At 36.2% G+C, this 15,592-nt stretch overlaps 1 protein-coding gene across 3 annotated transcripts in view; it reads left to right on the top strand.

Moving 5' to 3' along the window:
- Positions 1-9,703, top strand: part of LOC135204257 (solute carrier family 23 member 1-like) — a 38,867-nt gene extending 29,164 nt beyond the window's left edge. For all 3 annotated transcript variants that reach the window (XM_064234382.1, XM_064234383.1, XM_064234384.1), the window contains exons 5-13: positions 1,191-1,317; positions 1,884-2,004; positions 2,441-2,582; positions 4,579-4,692; positions 5,177-5,316; positions 5,824-6,063; positions 6,645-6,780; positions 6,912-7,041; positions 7,948-9,703. In XM_064234382.1, coding sequence (XP_064090452.1) covers positions 1,191-1,317; positions 1,884-2,004; positions 2,441-2,582; positions 4,579-4,692; positions 5,177-5,316; positions 5,824-6,063; positions 6,645-6,780; positions 6,912-7,041; positions 7,948-8,044 — 1,247 coding nt within the window. In that variant the 3' untranslated portion in view covers positions 8,045-9,703. The remainder of the gene's footprint in view (positions 1-1,190; positions 1,318-1,883; positions 2,005-2,440; positions 2,583-4,578; positions 4,693-5,176; positions 5,317-5,823; positions 6,064-6,644; positions 6,781-6,911; positions 7,042-7,947) is intronic.
- Positions 9,704-15,592: the final 5,889 nt, after the last annotated feature.

The raw sequence follows: 15,592 nt of genomic DNA on the forward strand, positions 1-15,592 counted from the left end.
CCACCTTTGGACTGGATCATTCCAGAAGGTGCTACCTGCCATTAGGTTTTCAGGCAGTTGTTGGACTTCTGGAAAGGTTTCCAGCCTGTCTACTGAAATTTCTTGCCCTGGAAAAGCTCCAAAGGCTTGTGTGCTGACGGAGATCTAAATTATCTTAAAAGAAGTAATTCATGTCATATCAAACCAAAATATATCGTCTCAATTCGACGAGAAGACCAGAGATGTAATTACCGAGCGGTGTAGAATCACAGCGTCGTAATTACCGTGATACGAAATTACCGGTACTTCGGTACCAAGGTTGGGATAATCTATTCCAGCTTTCATTGTCAAACGCAAAGCTGCTATTTTCCTGTCATTGATGTTGTGGATAATAACATATTATTATCATGGCAAGATTTCTTGTTCTCTGTCAGTTTCTTTTCATACTCTATGAGATTTCATCTCTCTCTCTCTCTCTCTCTCTCTCTCTCTCTCTCTCTCTCTCTCTCTCTCTCTCTCTCTCTCTCTCTCTCTATACATGTTATATGTCTATATATATATATATATATATATATATATATATATATATATATAGATATAATTATTCTATATAATATAATATATATATATATATATATATATATATATAAATAATATATATATGTTGTTATCTTTTTATTTATCTTTATTTAGATATTATTCATTATTATTTTCTTTCTTTTACTTCTCAAAATCCACCGTATGTTAATAACTGATAATAATAATAATAATAATAATAATAATAATAAAATAATAATAATAATAATAATAATAATAATAATAATAATAATAGATGACTTTTTTGTTTTGTGTCATGTCTATTCTCACTTTTATTTTCATATTCTATCTCCTTTTTTTTCATTTATCGTGATTCTGTCCTTCCGTTCTATCTATCCATTCCTGCCTCTTATTCCTTGCATTAATAACCAGCCCGAGAAGACTCTACTTGAGACTCAGAGGTCTGGAAAAAACTAACCCCTATTAATAATAATAATATTCCTTGCATTAAACCTCTGCGGTTTAGTACAATTTCGAGTCCCACTTGTATAGCTTTTATTCACATTAACAACACCACCAACTTCAGTCCAGCATCTATGGCTTGAGTCACTGAGATGCTTAGTGACGAGCCATTGCAATTTCACCTGCCCTCAACCCCCCTCTCCTAATTACAGGTGCGATCGGCGCCCTCCTCAGGTGGATCTCGCCCTTGGTCATCGTCCCCACAGTCACCCTGATTGGGTTCTCGTTGTTTCCCGTCGCAGCTGATAAGGCCTCGTCCCACTGGGGCATAAGTGCTCTGTAAGTCAAGTCCGTTTGTTTGTTGCATGATTATTCATTAGGTCGACGAGGCCATCCAGTTCAGCAGCCGGATCTGGTTATTGTAGGTTGTAGCTGCTGGGAGAGAGAGAGAGAGAGAGAGAGAGAGAGAGAGAGAGAGGAGAGAGAGAGAGAGAGAGAGAGAGAGCGTACGTGGGTACGTAGGGTTAAGTACCTGATATGCTTACATTACTTCAAGTGTATTTTTGTGTGTGTCTCTGTAGAAATCAAGTTGAAGTTGAGAGAGAGAGAGAGAGAGAGAGAGAGAGAGAGAGAGAGAGAGAGAGAGAGAGAGAGAGAGAGAGAGAGCTCCAATGTAAAACCCCCTAGTAACATAATTGAAAACTATTTTAAAACCTCGAGTTCACCTTGAAATTAACAATATTTTGCCAAACTAGTGAACACCATCTAACTTTATAAAGCCCTTAGGCCTAATTATATAATATAATAGGCCTACATCATTACAGAGACCCCACAACTCCAGGTAACCTTGAAGCAATCAGTTCCCCCTAAATCATAACAAATCTTCCTTTCTTTTTTTTCTATAGGACGATTGGTCTACTCGTCATCTTCTCTCAATATCTGGCCGAGGTCAGCCTACCTTTCTTCTCCTGGTCGAGAGCAAGGGGTTTCACCAGGACGAACCTTTACGTCTTCAAATTGTTCCCCGTGAGTGAGATATGGTGGTTTTGACGTGTTTTTATTGAAGTTTAGCACCTTATATTCCTTCGACGCATGTTATAACACTCGCCGTTTCATCGGAGGCCTGATCTTCGTCTTTAGTTTTTGCATTCAACTCGCCTACGATTTGAGTTCTTTGTGGTGGTGATTTCCATACGTACTGCGCTCATTTTTTGAGTTGATAAAGAGCCTAAATTTCCCGTTAGTTATTGACTTAGTGAATGTATCAGATTTTATTTTCCGATGAAAAAATCAATAAATGCCATTAATTTTTAACTCTTTCCTATCAATTTACCAGAATTGATCTCCCAGTTCGGAATATCCGAACCGTTCCTTATTTGCCAATTGGTCAAACGCCTCCGACCTTGGTTTCCCTTTTGAATAAATGAATAAATAAATTAGTTAACTAATTTGTGTATTTCAGGTTCTCTTGGCCGTGATCCTAGCCTGGGTGACCTGTTGGGCGCTGACGTACGCTGACGTCTTACCGCCTGACAATCACGCGAGGACTGACCTTCGGCTGGAAATAATTAGCGATTCGCCGTGGTTCCGAGTCCCATATCCATGTAAGGAATGATTCCGGTATTTTGCGGCGTCCCTTCAGTCCCTAGCTGCAGCCGCTTTCATTCCTTTTACTGTACCTCCGTTCCTATTCTCTTTCTTCCATCTGACTTTCCACGTTCTAAAGATGTTTCAGAGTGCAAAGTGTTTTGAAGTTTTCCTCCTGTTGGATCTTTCAAACCTTCTTAGTGTCGATTCCTCCTCTTCTAGAGCTGAGTGATCTAATGGGTCTCGGTGCTTCTTGGCCTAAGTTCCAGATTCTATTCTGTAATCAGCAGTGTACTCAAGACCTCTGAAAAGTTTGCAGTACTTATGAAAAGCAGAATTTGAATGCTTCAACAGTATTTTAATGCTTCAAGAAGGTTTCAATGCTTTTAAACATTATTTTTAGTTCATCTGGACACTATTCTAAGGCTTCTGGACAGTTTTAATACTTTTAAACATTATTTTTAGTTCATCTGGACACTATTTTAATGCTTCTGGACAGTTTTGATGCTTTTAAACTGTATTTAGTTCATCTGCACATTATGTTTAGTATTTTAATGCTTCTGGACATTTTGAATGCTTTTAAACTTTATATTTAATACTTCTGAACAGTATTGTGATGCTTCTAAACAGCATATTCAGTACATCTGGATTGTATCTCTAGGCTACTAAACAGTAAACTGTTATTTAAAAAAAGAATTTAGAATATTTAAAATGGAACAGAAAAGAAGTAATGTCGACTTTTAACTTTGGTATTTTGAAAAGAGTCTGTCAAACTTTCGCGTAGTTTATGAACACAAATACACATGCATTTATATATATATATATATGATATATATATATATATAGATATATATATATATATATATTATATAAGCGCAATACCAAAAGAAAAATAATAGTCAGAAATCCTGTTAACGTGGTCAATTACAATGGGATTAAGGCCTTCTTACTTGACTTAATCCCATGTAAGTATAATGACAAACAGCTTAAAAGGAATCTAAATTGGAATCTTGTTTCATCAACTCAAATAATAGAAATGTTCTAAATTTAAGTCTTGGTTTATTTAAACTTGATGCTTTCATTATGAAAAAAGTTGTAGATAAATATAAGCAACAAAATTAATATATTCAGTTTTTACATGTTTTGGATTGTAAAGATACTTTGTAGTAGTTACGGTTAGGTTTGTGACCGTGTGATATCCGATAATCCTGGATTATCTCTTTCAATTTTTACCCTTTTGACAATTAACTATCAGGTATTCTTGATCTTGTTTTGTACCCGAGACTTTTATCTCCAATTGTACTTCATTAACTCCTTGACGATGTCTGAGTAAAGACGAAAGCGCTTGGATTTCTGACTAATATTTTTCCTGTGGTATTCGCTATAGTGATTTTTTAAGCATATATATATATGTATATATATATATATAATATGTATATATATATCTATATATATATATAATATATATATATATATATATATATATATATATCTATATATATATAGATAGATATATATATATAGATATATATATATATATAATATAGATATATATATATATATTATATATATATATATATATATATATATATATATATATATATATGTGGGGATGCAATCCACAATGATGTAAAATCCTTTTGTAGTTTAAAATGTATAATTCTTGTACAGGAACTTATAGCTTTCGACCATCAGCTGTGGTCTTGTTCAATAAAATGTGATAATCACCTCGAGGTACTGACATGTAGGAGCACAAACATAAATTTTTTTATAACATTTGAAACAACTACAGAAGGATTTTACATCACTGTGGATTAGAGGTACTTAGAGGTACGACATAGTACCTAGCTTCTGCATATATATATATATATATATATATATATATATATATATTGGTGTTTTTATGGGCTCCTTTTATAAGATATATATATATATATATATATATATATATATATATATATATATATATATATATAAACTTCCCTGCCTCACAATAAGCATCCCTCGTCACAGGTCAGTGGGGTCTACCAACAGTCAGCGTCGCAGGTGTCATGGGTATGATGGCAGGCGTCCTTGCCAGCATTGTCGAGAGTATTGGGGACTACTTCGCCTGTGCCCGATTGGCAGGTAAGTTGCGTTATCGTGTCCGGGCAACCTAGCGGTCAGAAATCGGAGGCAATGGTGGCTGGTAGGTTGCCCGGGTGGGATAATGAAGCCTTCGGTGATTTCTCTGTTTCCTTAACTTTTATGTGAACTTTGTATAAACCAACAAACAAATAAACAAATAGATAAATAAATATATAGATTTTGTGATGCTAATAAAAGAATGGATTATACAAGTGGCCAGAGTCTTTAGTTTAAAGAAAAAAAAACTAGTTAAAATCATTGGGGGAACACAAGGGAAGGCACGAAATTTCATGGCCACTAAGCATACAGGTTGAAGATAAAATCTTTGATTGACTCTCGAGCTGATTAGAGTCCTTGATTTAAGGAAAAAATTACTTTAAATAATTTGGGAACATGAGGGAAGACATCAAATTCCATTCTCACCGGCTGGACGATTTGGCTTTCGATTTGGCTACGTACATCTCACCCAACCCCCTAATTTCAGGAGCCCCAGCGCCACCAAAACACGCAGTGAACAGAGGTATTTGGATGGAGGGCCTTGGCACCGTTCTGGCAGGACTCTGGGGAACGGGCAGTGGCACTACTTCCTATTCCCAGAACGTGGGTGCCATCGGCGTCACAAAGGTAAGAGAGAGAGAGAGAGAGAGAGAGAGAGAGAGAGAGAGAGAGAGCTCTAATGAAGCGCTGACTAGACTCATTTAATAATCGGCTCCATAGGGGCTTAGGGCCGTCAGTGCATCCCTCATTATATAATGTAGGCTAAACTCAAAGGGTGTTTTTGTAGCACGTTTCTCAATAAGCCATTGGCCCCCTGGTGCACTGTAGACATTACAAATATTGTTTTCGCTCAGACTACTGTATATTAAAGTAAATATATTTTCTCCCATTTCCACCTTTAGATGCTTGTATATTATTTCAGGTATTATCTATCTTATTATCTCTTTCTCTTTATCTAGGCTGGCCAACCACTCCAACTCATTCCAACTATCCCTCTCTTTACTGTTTTGAGATGCCCTAAATGGCTGGAAACGAACCCCCCCCCTCTCCACCCCTCTGTCCAAGCATTTAGCCTGACAGCTTAAAGCCTAAAAGACTTCCATGGACTTATCAACAGCAACCTTCTTCTTGCAGGTAGGGAGTCGACGGGTGGTCCAGTACAGCGCCATGATCATGCTCCTCTGCGGCATCGTAGGAAAAGTGGGCGCCCTCTTCATCACGATCCCTGAGCCCATCATCGGCGGCATCTTCTGCGTCGTCTTCGCCATGATCACGTCCGTGGGTCTGTCCACGCTCCAGTACGTCGACCTCAACTCCTCCAGGAACCTCTTCGTCCTGGGATTCTCGCTCTTCATAGGGATGGCTCTGCCGATGGTGAGGGAGAATCAGAATAGAATGTGTTTTGGGTTTAAAAGTCGTGATTTTCTTCTTCTTCTTCTTCTTCTTCCAGTTTGGAAGTTGTCCCTACGCCAGCAAAGGGTCTTTGGTAAGAGGCCATTGGTGGCTTTGCTGATGGGACAGTAATTAAAAAAGAGCAAATATTTTCAGGTCATAATAACACTTAATATGGTAAATAAACGGAAAAGTAAATAATAGTTTTTTTCTTTAAATATCGTCATGTCACTAAAAAAATAATGATAATATTATTTAAATCTTGGAAACATAAAATATATTCCTAGGAACACCTAGATAACTGTAATAACAGAGAAAATATTCTTACCAGGGCTCAATTCAAAGTAAAACGATGACTGATAAATCTCTTTACTTTTTCAAATTGTATATATTGTTCCGTAGATCAATACAGGGTCGTGTAAAGTCAACTCATCTTTATAATTATTGCAATACAAAAGTCTAAAAGATGAGTTATGTATCTTGTAGGTATCCATAATAAGAAGTATTAAAATAATAACAGTCTTTCATTCTTATTTATATAAAAATCTTGTGTCATTTTCCAGTGGATGCAAAAACCAGGCAACAAGGACATTATCAACACCACCATACCTGTACTGGACCAAGTTCTGTCTGTGCTCCTGCGCACTTCGATGTTCGTTGGCGGTATTTTGGGCCTGTTCCTGGACAACACAATTCCAGGTAATTCCAGAATTTTAAAAGAGAGGGAATATTTGACTTTCACTGATGACGCATTTGCCGCTCTCTGTAGATTCCAGAATTTTGTAATCTGGATTCCAGTTTATCCTCAGTTTCTCCCTTCGGCATTCCAGGAACGGACGAGGAAAGAGGAATGGTCCAGTGGAAGGCACAGCTGAAACCCAGCAGGGAAGAAGAGGGCAGAACGATAGCCGTGGATCAGTCTTGCTACGATCTGCCTGTTGGAATGTACGCTATTAAAAAGTAAGTCTCGTTACTTTCCTTTTACAAGGAGATGGGATGGTTGGGCTCTGAGCAGGGGTGGGGTGGTGACCAGGAACTTCCTTGGTCAGGGTGGTAGGATGCTGAGGGTGAGGAGTGATTAAGATGGGTACTATCTGCGCAGATCAGGCTGCGCAGATCATGGTTGGTTAAATTTAATAGTCAATTACATTACGCAGCACTGATAGAAGAGGTAGTTTTTTTTTCTTTTAATTACAGGCGACGCCTAACTTTCACGTGCCCGGCTTTCACTTTTACTTTCACTTTGTTGAGTGTCCATTTCTTCCTCTCGGACCATTACTCTATCTTTTTTTTTTAATGTTGATTTCTGTAGGTTTCATTCTGCATTCAGTTTTTTTTTTTTGCTGAACATATTTATGCAGAGATATATCTCACGATATCAATTTCATCTTGTATAATATCTCATATAATTTTTCCTCTTTAGTTTACATCTTCTCCTGGAATCTCTCACTTAACTCACCTGTAATAATTCTGCTTCATATATTTCGTCACCTGGAATAATTCTCTCTCATTTACCTCACCTGGTATATTTCTGTCTCATTTATTTCCTCACCTGGAATCATTCTCTCATTTATATCTTTACCTAGAATAATTGTCTCATTTATTTCCTCACCTGGAATCATTCTGTCTCATTTATATCTTCATCTGGGATAATTGTCTCATTTATGTCCTCACCTGGAATAATTCTGTCTCATTTATGTCCTCACCTGAAATCATTCTGTCTCTTTATGTGTTTTCTAACATGAGATGATCTGTCTTCCCGGACAAAGTTCGTACCTGTTTTACCTGTCCTGTCTCTTTACAGATTCATTCCAGAACGTCCTGAGCAAAGTTCGTACTTGTTTTACCTGTCCTTTCTCTTTCCAGAATGTCCTGGGCGAAATTCGTTCCTGTCCTGCCCACTTTCGTCGGCTGGGGCTACCTGAGGAGAAGATGCGCCACGGCTGGAAAGCATAAAGCCTAAAGTACGAGGACACAGCCGTGAACAGGACAAGGCGCAAACTTCTCACGTGAAGCTGCCAGTGCCTCAAAGGAAACTCGTAAATGATAGCTAGCTGCTCAAGATCTCAATTCCTATTTGTAAAGATATATAACTGACGACGGCGTCACTTCTCCTCAGGATATAAATATAATAGTCTCGGATAAGCATTCCATTCCCTCTTCCTGGAAATCGAACCTAACTGCTGTGTGTACAGAGAAGTGAGTTGTCTGGCTACTGCTGTTTGCTGCCTTCCAGTCCTGCGCGCCAAATCCAGCACAAGTCCAATGCAAGTTAGGCAGGTCACGGGCAAGAGTCACAAGTTCAACAGGTCAGCAGAGCAAGTCATCACCCATTGGGCAGGTCCACAAGCAAGAGTCACCACCAGTTGCGCAGGCCTACACGTAAGAGTCACATCAAGTAGCAGGTCTACAAGTAACAAGCAGTTCTGTACACAAAGAGACCCCCCAGTAGCAGGTCTCCACAAGCAAGACCCACTGCCAGTATTTGACGGTTAAGCAAAGCTATTCGTCGTCTGAATCCAAACTCTGTTTTGTCTTCCATTGTCCGAGGTCATTTGTTGCTTCTTATTTGGACCGGTTATCTACAGTGAAATGAGCACAATTATTATTTCTCAAGGTAACTTGCACACATTAGATCAAAGCACATAATATATTGGACCGGTAAGCAAAATGATTTATGTATTCTTATTATTTTTGTGTATTCATGCATTCATGATTACAAGGTGGTATTAGACAAATAGTCACTAGTCAAACTAAAACTGTATGCGTTATTTGTAAGTGTCTTGTGTGTTTTTATTATTACCAAACAGAGATGTATTGTGTATTTGACGTTTTTAAGGAAAACCACTAATAATCGTAACCTAACACGAAAATCTAATCCACAACAGAGATGGTAACTTTATAGAGAACTTAGGATATGCTAAGTTTTAATGCACAATCATTTTATCTGGACAAAAACTGCCAATAAAAGTTTTGTAGTCTTCAGTGTCTAGTGATAAGATCAGCTAAAATAATATCACATTATGGAAAAACTTTATAATTTTGGGATAGAGAACCTTAAAATAAGAATTTTTATTTCAGACCTTGAGATGTAACTTAAGTTAACAAAGTTGCTGTCGTGTATGGTATAACAACACCAACATTCTCCAATTGAACTTTGCATATTTGTCAGACTCATTCATATGTAAAAACTGGGATTTTTCATATTTTAATTCTATATTCACTTCATAAAACGAGGTCCTCTAACTTTGCGACTCAGTGGCCTGATTAAACTACCCATTAATGATATTTAAAAAAAAATACAGTGAGTGTTCCGGAGTCGCAGTAAAGCAGTATTAACTCCATACCTCCAAGATGAAAGTCAAACAGCTGATTCTCATCACAAGACGAAGATTTTGTGCACAAACAGGACTTATTCCGAGACGAGATATGACTGAAATCTTCCAGGTGTGTTTCGTAAAAGAGATTCTCTAATAATTTAGAATGGCTTAAGATTCTGTGATACCTTGCTATCAACTACAACAGGGACAAAAACAACAGCGCCAACGAATTTGCAATGATTTTATTCATGTGATATGTAGAATTTGTATGTAAGGGTACATGTATACATATATGTATTTTAGATTTGTTTCATTACTCTCATACATCTTTCCAATAGTGAGTTCTATGCTGTATTCTGTAGCCCCCTTGTTTTAACCTCAAGGTGTGTGAAATTATTGAGCAATTATCCCCTTTGTTGGTATTGTGGCTGGAGCTCTATTCGATACAAAATTCATATTCCTGACTGGCAAAACTGTACTCCAGGTGTTCTTCATCCTTTTGTTTATCTCTGGTCACTTGAATTACTAAAGAATATCCGCTTCGTTTGGGCTTTCTGACCAATTTCTATTTTTACTTATTTATTTATTAATTTTTTGACAAGTTACCACCTTCTCCACAGGCTATTGTTCATTAAGTCCACAGCAGCCTATGTATATACACACCTTTTTCTACTTCTGCTCCCATGGGGTCATATTGCTTTGGGAAGTTCAACCTGAGCTTTAATACTAAGTTATTGAGGTCAGACTCTTGGTTTTACTGAACCATGTGTCTTGTGTTTGTTGAAGTATTTCCTGAAGGCTACCACTGGTCTGACTATTCCTAATGTTCAGCATCTAGCCTCTTCTTCTGCTTATTATAATATCCATCGTTTGAAGATTTGTTTCTTCCATTCAGAACAGTTTTTTAATTAGACAAATTTCTTTTTTTTAAATTAAAAGTTTCTCATGTCATTCTGAAAAGCTCAAAACTTTTTTTTGTCACTATTTGGTACAAACACACAAAGCTGACGAATGCATAAGATGTATCTTTGTAAGTTAATATGTAGTAAATATTAAGGACGTAAATTGTATACAATTAATAAGCTTGATAAATGCTGTGTATGTGTATTCGTACATACATAATTTACACATATCATATCTATATATATATATATATACATATATATATATATATATATATATATATATATATATATATATATATATATATATATATATATATATATAGTATCTACATATAAACATAAGATTGTAGATTATGTTGAAAGCGTTGCAAAGAAATCTGTGCAAATATAACTCAAAGCTGGTAAGATATTTTTTCTCTTTGCAATAAAGATTGTTTTTTTAACTGTGTGTTTTACCTTTCATCCTTGAATTAATGGATTTTAAGATATTTCAAAATATCGACGCTTTTTGAGATTTGTTTGCAAGAAGAAAGGTTATGTTATTGTTTCATAACTAAGGTTCATTATGGTTATTTCAGTCTGCTTTCATGTAGAATAAATCTTGCTTGTAAGATATCCTCGTGAGCCAAATATGTATTAAATCTTTTGCTTTCTAAAACTTTATCTGAAAGAAGCGTGTGTACTACAAAATAGCAAACGTATCACAGAATTAGCATAGTCCATACTAAAATATACATTTTCTTTGATTCCTATTACATTTTCTATTTCTATTTTTAACATAAACTATTTTATTTTGGTACCGGTACGGTGACCTGCCCCAACTAGTTAACTCAACATACTTCCGTTATTTTGTTATTATATTATATTACCCCTAGAAAATACTGTGGTGGCGGTCTATTGAGTACCAGAATCTAACCAGTTTAGCCTCTGTAACCAGCGTATACAGTCAAATCTCAAGGTAAGAGTAGAAAAAAAAAAAAATTAATTGTCAAATTGTTATGGTCATCTTTATAAAAGACCCACTGTAAGTCTAGGGCACACGCAAGCGTTTCACAGTTGTTTTGTTCTACCAAAATCATGTTGTCAAGTCTGTCGATGTGATAATAATTTTATGTTTCGGGGGAGAGAGAGCTGTTACCATAATTTTTAACCCCCAACAAATGAAATCAAATCTCATTCCAAATTTATGCATTTAGTGAAATGTTGCTCAGAAAATCACGAAAAAACTTTTTTAAGTCTGACGACATGGACAATAGATAAACGAATATGAACTACCAACTTTTGCATTTACTAAATCATGCCTTTTTGTTTTCTAAAAGAAATAATAATAATATTTTGCTCAAGATTAAATCCACGAACCAATATGAAAAGTCTAGAAATTTCTTGAGAAGGAATGGTAAGTATAACAGATTTCAGATGACGCTACTCGTCTTGCAAGGACTCCAGAACAGCGCTACAGACGACGTGTCTCACTTCATGGCCCCTATTATTTTACTTCCTTTTACTGTTACCAAGAAAGAAAAGGTTGACCGTTGTCGGCTTTTAGTCCAATCTTGGTCATCGAGTGAAGAGGATATTCAACTTTCGTGAAGAGTTAGATCCAGTTCTATAATTTATATATTTTGATTGTGTTTAGGTTCACGAGCTTTGTGTTAAAGCAAGGAGATTTTTTGTCAAGTCTTACTGGAACGAATTGGTGCTTGAAGAAGGTCTGGATATTCAAATTTATAATCGTCCAAGCAAAGATCCTTATGTCAAGTGACTTTTACCGGATGTGAATCAATGCTTGAATGTGACTATTAATGTTAGTGCAATTTTCAAGTGTGAGAAGACAACGTGCTATTTCATAGTGAGTAATGTGAAAATTATGGCTTAATCGGCCCTATGTAGGCCTTCTGGATGTCTAAAATTAAAAAGTGTTAGATTAGCTTGTGAAAATTTCGTGACTTATGGAAATTTCGTGACTTATGGTTCAATCAACCTTAACGTAGGTCTTATGGCAATAAACTTTAAATTTCAGATTAATCTGTTAATACTTCATGCTTTGGGATTTTTAGTTTCCTTCATTTATAAGGTTTAGGTGTGCAGCTTCGAAATTTGCTGTGCAGTTTTCCTCTGTGGCATCTTGTTAGCTATCCAGTCTTAGTTGAAAACTCCGTAATTAGGTTTAAAAGTTTTTGGGTGATTTCCCGAGTGTTTATTGGTTTGTGAAATATTGGTAGATCTAGGGTACTTATCCGCGGCATCCTAGACTATGGCAGCTGCGGGTTTTCTATGCAGTTTTACTTACTGAACAAGAATTTTAAGTAATTTATTCGGACCACTGTAATTAACCACCAGGGGCCAGTACTAATCACTGCGAATACATTGGATAGCCCAATCCCTAGTGGATGTCTTATCCGCGGTTACGTTCCTTGCAGTCCGTGCGGACTGCTTCTGTAGAAATACCGAAATATCTTTTATATAAAATATATTACTTATTTATAAAAGTTTGGTGAAAATTTGTGCTTGGTTAAATCTTGTGAAAGGTTTAGTCACATGTTTGTATATCAAAGAATTACTACTACACCAGTGATCAGTGTATATTATTGGTAAAACTTATGATAGTAGAAAACTGTTCAGTTTTGTCATTCTTACTCAAGTGATCTTCTGGTTTTAGCTTATATTGGCGAGTTAAACTTGCTTTTGATCTAATTTTAAATTCTGAATTCACTTACCCATAAGACTATAATTAATCCCCAGGGGCTCGTACTAAACACGGCGAAATAAATTTGACGCCCGAATTCCTGGTGGGTTTCATATTCACGGGGACGAACGATGCGGAATGCTTATAGTATAGAAATAGAGCTGTCCTTAAAATTTTAGGTAGCGTAGCTCTTAGTGATTTCGGCTACTGTAAGATAGCGGTTCATGCGACCTAGGAAAAGTCCTGGTAAATCTAAACTCCGCGTCGGGTATTTTTTTTGGAAATTAGTTTCCTATATTCGGGTTGCTTATTAAGAATTTAGATACTTTTGGGCGGTCGAATGTAACCCCCAGGGGCCAGTACTAAACACGGCGAAATACATTGGCCGCCCCAATCCCTAGTGGATGTCATATTCGTGGTTACGTTCTTGCAGTCCGTGCGGAGTTCTTTAAAATTACTAAAGTCCTTAGTTTTATGTAAATAAAGAAGTTGGAGATTTATCAAGTTATGATTTTAAAACTTACCTCTTATTCTAGGAGCGTAAGGCTTTTACTTTTTCAGGGAAGATGCTCTGCTGGCTGTATCCGCTATCCATGAACATTTATGGCAAATATAATACTGTTCAAGACTTTTAGCTACAAGAATATTCCAGCTGATTCATGGCCTTCCAGACTGATTTCAAGAATTATAAATACTTTAATCGAATACTTTTAAAGAAATTCGGTGAAATTACATGCGACAAGCATTCAGGTAATATGGTCTTCTGAGTTAACCAAATATTTGCTTGTGGTAACATTTAATGATTCTCGGTATATTTGTATATTATTTGCATCCAAAGATAATTCTATCCATATTACGGTACCAGATTTTTTTAGCCTCGTACCATTAAGTTTCGCTTTTTATGATTTAGAATGTCCCAATGTGTTAAATTTAGTGTTTAACGTTTTAACATGCCTTTTCCAGACCTGGTGTGATGTAAACGCTCACATTATGAAAGCAATTAGGACACTTAACCAGTACTGTACAGTGTTCTTGTAAAGTTTGCCTTCGATGGAAGCATAAATACCAATGTGTAAGTAATCTTGGCAATTTTGACATTTGACATTGAAGTTTCCATAAGGAAGCCAGAGTTGTGGCGACATTATACGTCCACTGTTTTGTGCTAGACTCCGCTGCAATCAAAACAAGAGGATGGTCTGCAATTTCCAGTCAACGGATAGAGGATATACTGTAGTGATCAAATTTGATGGAGAATATAAGGCTTATACTGGCCAAGAATTCTAGCAAGGAGGACAGCACTCGTCTGATTCATAACCAAGACTTTATAAATAAATTTGATCACTGTCAGTAACATTTGAGATGCAGCTGGCTTTCAGGTAATTGTCTTTAGTGTACTAAACATTTGAACAGTTGTAAAATTTAATTATCACAGTACAGGAAGATTTAATGAGTAGCATGTTTGTCTAAAGATAGTTTTATCTAGATTAAGGTGCTTATTTTTTCCTTAGATTCTGGCCATTAATGAATTTTTTTTAGATATTATTTGCATCCAAATAATATTCAAATAAATTTTGCTTTGTATTTCAATGGCCCAGTTTAAATTTAGTTTAACAAATTTTGGTTTTTATTTAAATGTCCCAGCTTAACTTCAGGGTTAAGTAGGAATGGTCAGGATTCCAGTAAAGGCAATTAAACTTTTTTGTGGGTTTAAGAATTTTTTATATATAGTATTGGGTATTGCAGACAGTCTAGATCTCATTTCTCAGACGGCAGTATATTTGAATAATCTAGTTTACTGTAAACTAATTATTTTATATTTCAGTCTACCTTAATATTGGCCACACCCAGTAAGAAGTATTAATGGTCTTAGATATTTAAGAGGCCTATATCATCTCTGCTACTGAAGGAGGGAAAGATAGCCTTGAGACTTTCGTGGATATCACAAGTTGGTTGGTAACTGCTGAGACCAAGAGATCCGATGGAAATTAACAATTAAGTGGAAGTGTCGACGAAGAAACATCCATGAAGAAACGAGAGAAAGATGAAGAACCGAGGAAGGAAGTTACAGAAATGAAGTGCCAGAGAAATAAGTCACGAGAGGAAAGGAGAGCTGAAGGGCTTGAAGAAAAAAATCTGAAGGGCTTGAAGAAAAAAATTTCGATAGAAGTGTCTTAAGAGAAGTTGCATTAACCCGTCTAAATAAATTACAATTTCGTTAACTATGTAAAGACTGCTGGAAGGTTAATTAAATAGATTTTAAGGAGATACTCCTTAATATTCCATACCTAAGGAGATTTTCCTTAAATGAGAATTTTATATAAATTACGGTACTATTAATTCTACTTTCGTTCGTGCTAGTACCTAATATTTTTTTTTCTTCCTGTAACATTCTTCTGTTTTCCCTCGAGCAGGGCAAGCAAGGCAAGGAGTTACTCCTTGCCTTGCTTGCTCAATTTCGTTAGCTCTGCTTTGCTAAAACACTTCTGCTAGATAAAAAAGTTAACCCTACTCTGTTGTAACACTCCCTGCTTGCTCTGTTTCGTGGGTTCTGTTCTGCTGTAACACTACCTGCTTGCTCAGTTCGTTTCTTTAGTTTTTTC

The sequence above is a fragment of the Macrobrachium nipponense genome, chromosome 44 (assembly GCF_015104395.2).
Source record: "Macrobrachium nipponense isolate FS-2020 chromosome 44, ASM1510439v2, whole genome shotgun sequence".
Classification (NCBI taxonomy): domain Eukaryota; kingdom Metazoa; phylum Arthropoda; class Malacostraca; order Decapoda; family Palaemonidae; genus Macrobrachium; species Macrobrachium nipponense.